Source organism: Lottia gigantea (genome assembly GCF_000327385.1).
Source record: "Lottia gigantea unplaced genomic scaffold LOTGIsca_84, whole genome shotgun sequence".
In the NCBI taxonomy this organism is placed as follows: Eukaryota; Metazoa; Mollusca; class Gastropoda; family Lottiidae; genus Lottia; species Lottia gigantea.
In genome coordinates this window covers 772,603-783,789 of record NW_008710779.1, presented here as the reverse complement: position 1 = coordinate 783,789, position 11,187 = coordinate 772,603, and the positions used below count along the sequence as shown (strand labels likewise).

Here is an 11,187-nt window from a genome sequence, read left to right as displayed (position 1 = left end):
TGTGGACAATGAACAAAACGAGGGTGTTTCAAAACCGCTCTCAAAAATATTACGGCATAATATAACTTCTGATTATGAAAGTAGTGACTCTCCTAGTAGTAGTGACCATAGTGATAATATTGTTACATCAGAGGAAGTGACTGGATCACCACCAAGAAAAGTAAGAGTATTTGTATCATATTTTTAACTTGGCATGCCAATCTAAATGGTCCTAGTGATGGTATAGAGTCCACACAGGTTCTGGAAAACTTGTGATCTTGAACATGCTTTGAACATAAGACCTGGAGCCCTCAGCCACAAAATATTTCTCATGCTTAGCTAAATTTTACTCAAATTCATTAATGGGGAACAGTTGGCATTTTCAGAGATTGATTTGGGTCTTTATTGTGCTTTAATAGTCTTAAGAAATACTAAAACGCAGGATAATCCCTTCAAATATACCTCAAACTAGAAATGTCACTGTCTATTTCTATATATGTGTTTTCTATATATGGCATAGTCTCACCAAAATTCAAGTTGAATTTTTAACTTTCAAACGTCAATAAATATGGATACAGATGGATTCGAAGGCTCAAATTTCGATGATGAGCCATGAACACTATTACTGATTATGTAAGCTAAAAAATTCCCGTTTCTGAAACGAAGGTATGATTGGTCAAACCAACATTAAAGTTGCTCCTTTAAGGAAATGTAAAATTTGAAGATTAATGTGATAACACCAAAAAACATTGTGTACTAAGGAATAAATTAATAATCAATTTCTTTGGTACAATCAGTTATGCACCTGTAATGGTTGCTTCAAATTTGGGTAAATCCTAGCTAATTATGAAAAAGGATTGTGGTCCTGGGGCCAGGAAAACTAAGTCTTCAGACACACGGAAAGATACAAGTGACTGGTAGTTCTATTGTTTACCAGTATAAATTTGGTTAGAGTCTGTGAATAGTGTTTGTACTTTAAGATTTCCATTGAAATGTATCAAGCAAAGAGTGTGATGTGGAAACTCAGACTTGATATATATCACTTCTGATACAAATGAACATTTCTTGGCACATAATCAATGTCTCTTTGTTATTAGATACCATAGAGTCTGAGAAACCTGTAAGGGCTAAACTTCAAACACATTCCTGTCCTCGTATTTTCAAAACAATCTTAGCGCTAGGATGTCCCAGGGTCTTTGCTTTTAACACTGATTCTAGGATATCCTAGAGCTAAGATTGTTTTGAGAATACTTGGCCAGTTCTTTAAGGTTCACAGTACAAGTGAAAAAAGCGAAGGGTCTTTACTAAGAAATTCACCACCAAAGGATCACAAATTTGATGAAATCCATGTGGGGACAGAATGAATATTTAATCTTGGTCTGACAATTTCAAATTAATGGTGGTTGACAACTCAACTCCCAAATATCTAGTCTTGTTGGATAATCTAGGAAAGATCATTTCCGGCCAAAACAAGCTGGGAGACAAGGTCTGTGATAACATAAGTGGTTATCCTCAAAACTTTTGGTTTTCCATTTTATCTAAAAGTGCCCTCACACCATTGTGATTACCAGTTGTGTGTGGTGAAGAATAATGAAAATGGTCATGAAAAATTGCATAAGAGCTGCATTCAAGACGTATGACTTCTATTCTTATTCGTAACCATACCCAACTGGCGATCGCTATGGTATTAGGATCCCTTAAGGTTGAAATTTGAAAACTATATACGTGTTTGTATTGTAGGATGTTAGTAGTCATGTTAGTAGTCATGTAGTTACAGTAGAGAACAAAGCAAAAGAAGAAGAAGCTGAAGAAGATGATGATGATAGTCAACAAGATGATAATAAATTAAATAGTGATGATACTAGCTCTAATCCATTATTATTTGATATCTCAGAAACAGACAGTCACCCATTATTACAAATTAGTCGCTTAAGTGAATGGGATTATCCTATATTTCAATTATCAGATTGTGTCAAAGACTTTATATTGAGTAAGGTAAGTAAACAAAGTTGACTACACAAAATTCACTGAAATGAAATGAATGGAGTTTTACGTCCTACTTTTCCGCACCATGTAGGCTAATGAAGACGGGCAATGCCATGCAGGGTACGATGAGGGAAATTTTGTCAGTCCCTGACAGCCCGCTCTTTTTCGATCGTTTAAAAAGGAAAGCCAGTAGCACACTGGGCCTCGGTTTATTGTCCCATCTGAACGACCAGACGCTTTTTCCATGTCAGCCCCTCTTACCTGCATTACTGACAAAATTCAGGATTCATATACATACAGAGGTTTATTATACAAGGTTCAGAAATTACTGTTAATGAGCATGCTTTAATTTGATTTTAACTGAATTTTGTAACCGGTCATAAATTATAAAAAAAATTTTCATAAGCAGACACCGATTTTTATGATACAAAATTCAGTGAAACTGTTTATAAGCGTACATCAACATTTATGATGCAATATTCAGTCAAATCAATTATAAGCAATACAAAACAATACTAGTATATACTGGCTATTTTTTGAAAGAGTTGGGTGGAAAATTGAATAAATGCGTGTAATTGCTTATATTTATATTTTCAAAATACACGCTGTGCATGAAAATATTCAAAATACACGCTGTGCATGAAAATATTCAAAATACACACTGTGCATGTAAATAGTCAGCTCGCGGCATTGATTTTCTATACGCTACAATGCACAGAGAAAAACACTTTTAAAAATGTAAAAACAACACCAATATTATCTTACTATTTTAATCTAGTCTTGATTTATTACTTATACAAATAAAAATTTGTTATGAAATAAAATGTTTTGGTGAAAAGACATACAATGTGATTTGCTAGACACACAACTAATTTGCAATGAGCAGACTGACAAAATGGGGGAGCAACATTTTTGAAAAATAGAATTGATTTGGTGCATTCTGGCACATATTTTGGAGAAAAAACAAATAAAAATCATATTTTGAAATTTGTTCAAATAAATTGGGGGTAGACCTACAATAATTGGGGGTGCAAACTAATTACCTAACCCCACACACCTCCTGTATCCCTATGCGCCACCCCTACCTTCTGCACCTTTATCCTACAAAAAATGATTGATATGTAATGATAGGAACTTTCAAGGTTATACCAATTGAAGTGAAAATAAAATTTAACCTCCAGAGAAACATTTAATGAATTCAGATGTACTGGAAAATGTGACCTACAGTAGGTTATATTCAATCACTGAATAACACTTAAAAGATGACAATTTGTTAATAATTCTCATTAAAAACTGAATATAGAAGAGAATGAGAGTGAAATATTATGTAAATGACAATATAATTTGTAGTTGAAATGTGAAAGATAATGTTTATTGATATTTTTACATTTATAACTGAAACTAATTTTACATATCATAAATACTAATAGATGTTTATATTATAGTCATTGTAATAAGATGTAATCAGAACCAGTGGCTAGAAAGTTATACACATACTTGAACATTACTTAACAAAAATATCATTTTATAGTACAGTACATTGTATTGTTGACAATTTTAAGATATTTGGGCACAATCTTATCCTTTTATGCATAAAAATTGTTTAGTCAAGGAAAGATATTTGTGCATATTCGGTTTTTATTTAAAATATTGAGATGGACAATTAATCAACACAATATACCATTTATTTTACCTTATGATACCTACCATAACTATTGATATCTATATAAAACTGAATCATTAATGAGTCCATCAAGACATTACCAGATATTCTACAATATCCCTGTGCCCCACACAGTCCCAAAATAAAGTCCAGGTAAGGAGTTGTACAAAAAGGGAAAACCATACCCCTTAGACTGTATTTGGTACTGTGTCTTGGGCACAGTTACATCATAGAATATCTGATAATGTCTTGATGGACTCATTAATGGTTCAGCTTTATAAAGATACCAAAAGTTGTGACAAGTTATGCTTCTCAAAAACTAGAGACTCAAAAATAGGTCTGAAAAAACTTCTATAATTCTACCTATGATCATTAAAAGGAAAAATGTTTAAAACTATATATATCTCCATTTTATTGTTTCAGGTATCTTATAAATTATTTAACGAAGTTGGATTGTTTGAGACATTCCGAATACCGTTACCAGAATTTATGAATTATTTCCATGCTTTGGAATTAGGCTATAGAGAGAAACCATGTAAGTGCTATTTTTCTCATAAAGAACATGTACTAATGCATGTGAGCTTAACAGAGCAATTTGTGAATGTACATGTATATCAAATTTTGAGGGATTTGAACTTAAACCCCGTATCCAACAGGGTTATATACTCTTCACTTGATTTAGATCTCAACCAATAAGATTTATCTTCAGAACATATGGTGTTGTTTTCCAGCTCAATAGCCTTGTTCTATTCCATGTGTAACACAATCTGGAATTGATCTAATGGAATTATGCTGTAGATAAGAGAAATCAGTATTTAATCCTGTATGTGATGAGAATTTTAAGTTTCAGGATAAAGATTTAGATATGGGATGAGCTCCTAAACTATTTAGAATATAAGATTTGATTAGCAATAGGTCACACCAATATTCAATATTGATTTGCATTTCATAACAATTTGATTGCAAATGAAATGATCTGGTATTATGCCCAAGATCTATGTAAAACTATATAAAAAGCTATCGCAAAATCTTACAGAATCAATAGAGAGAAAGATATTCTCACTAATTTGCGATTTGATTTGATTAGCAGAATGAAGATTTTGATTTAATCTAATAAAGAAAAGATTGTATCTCAAAATTAGTCATTTTGACTCTCAAACTTTGATACGATACCACTTAAATTGAACCTTGTATGTTCGTACTCAGCCCTGTGGCAAGGAATGAATTGGTGCTGGGGCTCAGATTTTGTAGAATTAAAAGCTTAGAGAACTCATTTCTGACAATTTTGAGTTGCCAAAAACGAATCAAAATCTATATCTTTTTGATTTTGTACAAAGACATACTAAATGAATCAATCTCTGCTGAACTACTGAAGATTTTGCTGGGGCTTAATTCTCACTTGCTGGGGCCCAGCCCCCACGGACCACACCCTAACGACTGGGCTGTCTGTACTCGATATTGTTGTAATCTACAGACGTTTTATTTCAGATCATAATAGAGTACATGCTACAGATGTTTTACATGGTGTATATTTTTTAACAACTCAACCTATACCAGGTTTTGTACAGTGTAATTCAACTGAAGTTATGTCACGACATGGTTCATCTAGTGAATCTGGTTCGTATTCCTACTATTATCTCAGTTCATCATCATATTGCAAATCTTTAAAATGAAATGGAGTTTTACTTACTATTCTACACAGAATTGAGCTCAGAAATATTCAATAAATGACAGTAGCTTACTGATATCCTTTCTAGTTTCAACTGTCCATATGAAATGAATGGAGTTTTACGTCTACTTTTCTGCACCGTGTGGGCTAATGAAGACTGGCAACAACTCCATTTTGATTTCCAACTGTCGAGGGATCATTAATGTGCACAGCCTGTAGCACACAGGGCCTCGGTTTATTGTCCCATCCGAACAACTAGACGCTTTTTCAACTGGCCATAGATCTTGAGCATGGACAACTAATAAAACAGAGGGTAGAAAATTTTCTAGCACATGTATATTATATTACAATTATAAACTGTAATGTCATTTGGAACTCTTTGACAAGTAGAGTTTCATGCAAATCAGTAGGTACTGGTTCCAATTAATACACTTAGTGATATGTGTGTAACTACTGTTATCAATTAAGCACTGGGATTTGATGTTTTCAAACATTTGCATTATGAGCGTTTTGATAGCAAGTTACATATTAATAGTGTAAAACAATCATTTTTATGGAACTCTTCACCTAAAAGGTAATTATAGACGTCCTAGTAACCTGGATAAAAAAACAAATGAAACTGTGGTAAAATGTCAAGGTGTAATGTAAATCGGGCTTATAACACTGGTATAGTACTTGAATGAAATACATGTTGAAAGTAATTTTATTTCAGAAACTGAGAATGAACCACGAACTAGTTTTAATCGGCCGAGTTTTGCAGCTGATGATAGTTATGGTATAATGGGAGGTAATTTTCCAGCATTAGAATTAATGGCTATGTACACAGCAGCTGCCATGCATGATTATGATCATCCAGGTCGAACCAATGCTTTCCTGGTAGCAACTCATGCATCAAAGGTAATAACCATTAAAACTTCTTGACTACTATAGCCACTTTTCTTGTATCATGGAAGTTTGTAAGTGTTAGCGATTTGATTGGATTGTAATCTAGGGAACACAACCAATCAGAGTCCTCAACAGACATGTTAAACAATAAGCCATAATGTTAACAGTGTTTCTGTCAAAGGCTGTCAAAGTTTGTAATAGTATGCTGTAATAACATTCAGATGCTTTAGGCAGGACCACCAACATAACAGTGATTTATCTTAATATTATAGTAAAACCTCCAAATTATGGCATTATGAAATGTGAGAGGTGTCCACAGTGATAGTTACCTTAGGGTATCATCTATACTTCTGAAAACTAGCAATCACAAGCTATGATTATTTCAAACCAGTTAATCATGAGGAGTGTTATATATACTTAAAAGAAATGTATTTTACAGGCTGTGTTGTATAATGATAGATCTGTCCTAGAAAACCATCATGCTGCTGCAGCATGGAGATTAATACTCACAAACCCTAAAAATAACTTCCTTCGCTCACTTGATGCTGTCGAATTCAAACGATTTCGATTCCTGGTAATTGAAGCCATAATAGCAACAGATCTGAAGAGACATTTCGAAATCCTAGCAGAATTTAATGCCAAGGTAATATTAATTAGTTTACTATTAAGAATCTTAAAAAAACAGAAAGTTATATTAATGTACCAATACGGATCCTTTTTGGTTTCAATTTTCAGACATTTTTTTTTTTCAAAAGTAGTAAAATCAACCATTGATAATTCTTAGTTATTTTAAGAAATGTGGTTAAAAAGTTATATTTTTCTTCTGTAAAATTTTTGAAAAATAGAAAATCATTTCCATTGCCCAGTTCTTTATGTTTTTGTTTTTGGAAAACCAAATCTTTTGACTCTTATGCATGAAAATTCCTGTAAATTATATAAAGTGTAGTATATAATAAAATATTTCCATTGTTAAAATTGTGCTCAATTCATAAATTTTAGAGTGATATAGAAATGATAACAACTTGTTCAACTTCAGTAGGGGCGTAGGCTGAAAATAGGTCAATTGTCTGAAGATATCATAGTGTGAAACTCTGAGTCACAATATGTTTCAAGTTCTGTTTTAATATTTCTATAATATATTATAGGTTAACTGTGATGAATCACCTGGTATAGATTGGACAAGTGAAAGTGACCGTATGTTAGTCATGCAAATGGTCATTAAGCTAGCAGACATCAATGGTCCCAGTAAAGCCAGAGATTTACATTTTGAGTGGACAAGAAGAATTGCTGAAGAATTTTATGAACAGGTACATTTTTGTACACCTTCATTTCATCTATGACATCTCCAACCTTCCGTCTGCTTGTCTGAAGAGTTCTCAATTTCTTTTCTGTTTTCAGTTTTTAACTGATTTCAATAACCCTGTATCTCCTGAAGAAAGCATTCCCACTTGTTCTGATGTTTGTAATATTCAAATTCCATTCTTAGGATTTCCCCTTGTAACCATGGCAATGGGGGGGGGCCAAGCCATTTAATGAAATAAAATAATTGAACTAGCAAATTGCTGACTTTCTCTCCCAAGAGACCACCTTCATTAAGAGACAGCCAAGGATTCATCCCTTGAGTGGCCTCTTAATGCAGGTTTTACTGTATCCCGTTAAGAATTAACACTTATTTTCAACTTGGAAAGAAATAATGGAATATTTTGTACTGTGCTACTTTCAGGGTGATGAAGAACAGTCAAGAGGAATGCCAATATCACCCTATATGGACAGAACTTGTCCACAATTAGCTAAATTACAAGAAACCTTTATTAATCATCTAGTAGCCCCATTATGTAATGCTATGGTAACTGGTGGATTATTACCAGGAACATGGGTTGAAGATGATGGTGATGGTGACAGTAAGTAGATGCTCTTCTCTTGAACCATGTGTCTTTTGCCCCATCTCCAGGACTGGATGCTTTGCCCAATTCAATAAAGCTCATTCTATGCTGCAGACTTGCATTTCAGTTATCAATCCTTCTTAGTACAGCTAGGTTTTGGGGAATATCTTTCTTATTTTAGACTCTGCTATTATCCATACACATTGACATCTAGGTCAAACTCTAGCGGTGGGTTTACCGGCCATACATTAACTCGGTATTAAGTCGGTATACCAGCCGTTGCTAAGTGACATCATACAACTTTATCGTCATATGCTTTTACTTTTATTACTTGGAGTTCAGAGTATATGACGTTATATTTCATTTACACTCAAGGTTCAAAGGGTTAAGGTTTATTTATAGAATTAAATGAATCTTGGATGTATGTATATGATATAGTTTCAGGTCTGTCTGATACTGAGAGAACTGATACTGATAATAAAGATACAGAAGATGAATGTGATTCTGAATCAGGTATTCATAGTTTAATAACATTTTATTTTTTAATCAGGCTGCTTCTTTGACATAGAGCCTCCACGGCCTAGACACTTGCTCACTAACCAGCGTTAGCAAAGATAAAACCTTTGCATTTCTCAACTGGTTTTTCCCTCTGTCAGTGATGCAGGTCTAAGGGACTGACATGGAAAAAGTGTCTTGTCATTCAGTTGGACAATGCATGTTAAAAATTCCTGAACTTTTGGAAATCATAAAAGAGCATGCAGGGTAATGCCGCTGTGGCAAAATTTTCCTTCTCTCCCACAGCCTACCCGAAAATTAATGTTTTGCTTGAATCTAATAATGATCTACTTCAAAATATTCATAGAGATTCAATACTCTATAGGTACAATGGTTGTGAAAGCAAGTAAACATACACGTAAAGTGAACTGTTTATTAACTAAAAATATGAAAGATAATTATGAATTATGGATAAGACGTATTAAGGATGAAGAACAACATAAATCAAGTGAAAATGAATCAGCTCAGTCCATTTTAAAGGTTAGTGTCTGTTGAATATTTGATATTATAGTCATTATTTCAATATTTTGTGTTGTATGTTCATACTAAAATATAATAACAGCTTTCTTAAGCGGTTCGGGTTTCTCAATGTTTGTGTTTCTATATTCAAGCTGAATGTGGTTTAAGGCCTACTAGCTTAATGAATATATATTGTCAAATTTGTATTTATATGACAAAAATATGTTGTATTACAAAAATTAGATGCACAGAACATTTTAAGTTTTACATTTTGAAAAAACAAAAAATATAGACATTAGAAAATTTTAAAAAGTAGGTAAATAAGTGCAGATGTTAAATAAATTTCAGCCTTGGCAGCCTCTGCAAGAGGTCTCAATCATCACTCACAGAATAATGTGAAGAATTGTCCCTTAAAGATGGGTTTCCTTATTTTTGTGTGTCAAATAAGGACACTATTTGATTAATTGGTGTTTCTAATGAAATATCATGTATTCTTAATCATATCATTAGGTTCTTATTGCATATAATTAAAAGTTTTAACCAATCATAAATGTCCATATATGTACAGTCTGGATAAACAAACAAAAAATTTGATCAAATTCTGCTGGTAATCCTCTTCTAATTTAGCTAATTATGAATTAATTATGGACATGTGAGACAACTAGTATTTTTCCTAATCATTAGAACACCATTACTTTCTATTCATTTTAAGTAATAGCATTTTCATTTTCATAAATGATAATAAGGGAATCCATCTTTAACTCTAATATATATTTCTATTTCATTAGAACTTAAAAAGATAAAGAGAATTAATTTACTACTTATGCAGGTTAATTATTTTCTAGATTAGAGAATTTTTTGTATTATTTTGTTTAGTTGTTTTGCTAACAATTATTAATGATATAAAAAAATATTACAGCTCATGGAAAGAGGATTCTTCTCTAAAAGGGTAACTTTCTTGAAATCTTTTTAGATGGCTTTGTCTCTCTTGCCTGTCAGTAGAATCACTTTTGTAGTGTGTTCACAGGGTAGTTTTCTCACTATTTTTGTCTTTTTTTTTTATATAAATATTTCTATTTTTTGCTACATTGACAATTTAGTTATGTCATTGTTTTTTTTTGATAATGTTGTTTTGGCAATGTTGCCTCTATCCGTTAGTCCATCCCTCAGATTTATATGAAACTTGTTATATGTGGGTATATTTCTAATGCCCCGAATATGATCATTTTGTAGGATTTGACCTTTCCTGTTCTTCTTTTTGTTAGTTTGAAAATTGAATATTTTGGAAGTTTAATTCCTGAATTTGCATGTATTCATATTAATTAGATACTGATATTAAAGAAATAAAAGCTCGAGTTTTTACCAGAATTTGATAAAGATTGTTTGTATAATGGCCCTTTTTATATCACTTTGAACACTGAGTGTGATTAAATAAGAACCAGGGGAGAATCTGGAAAATTTTTGAGAGGGAGGCCAAAAATGAGGTGTCTCTGTGAGGCAAGGCTAGAAGGGTCAAAAAACCTTGTCTTGGGTTGTTAGAAACCTCCCCAGAATCCAACAGATTTCAGATGGCCTAAGATGAATTTTAAGCATTTAAAGGGCTTAATTTACATCACATTAAAATAAGACCTTTCACAAGCTTGAGAGTGGACATGGCCTAAATATTACTATCTAAATATGACACTATGAGACATATACTCTAGTTTCCAATAAATCTTAATGTAGTTTTTGACCTTAAAACAGTTTCTATTGCTATTAGTATTAAAAACTATATTATAATTTGTTGCAATGGGTGTATATCAAGTTGCCTGTCAAGCTATCTTCTTAAAACTTATTTCAGCAATTGTGCGGAATCATTGAGTGGAAAATCAATTTCTTTAATCTGTTCTATTTTGCTTCCATAGTCTTACCTTTTGCATTTTCTGTCACTCTTTAAATAGATGGTAGAGTCTGTTTCAAGGCGTAAATATACTGGAAATTGTATATCTAATTTGTCAACTTTGAATCTAAATGTTTTTTTTTTTATATGATGCATGGTTGTTTTTGTTTTTTTTTGGACTTATATTTGAATGATATATTTTATTATTAGACAGATTTTTCAGATAACA

General features: G+C 32.5%; 1 protein-coding gene across 1 annotated transcript; it reads left to right on the top strand.

Moving 5' to 3' along the window:
* Positions 1-1,899: 1,899 nt before the first annotated feature.
* Positions 1,900-8,091, top strand: LOTGIDRAFT_133480 (hypothetical protein; the record flags this gene model as incomplete). Its single annotated transcript, XM_009067627.1, has 7 exons — positions 1,900-1,974; positions 4,052-4,163; positions 5,117-5,190; positions 5,970-6,194; positions 6,622-6,825; positions 7,328-7,489; positions 7,906-8,091. Coding segments are annotated over 7 exons (1,038 nt in total), but the record flags the coding sequence as incomplete, so codon positions are not given.
* Between the last annotated feature and the right edge of the window lie 3,096 nt (positions 8,092-11,187).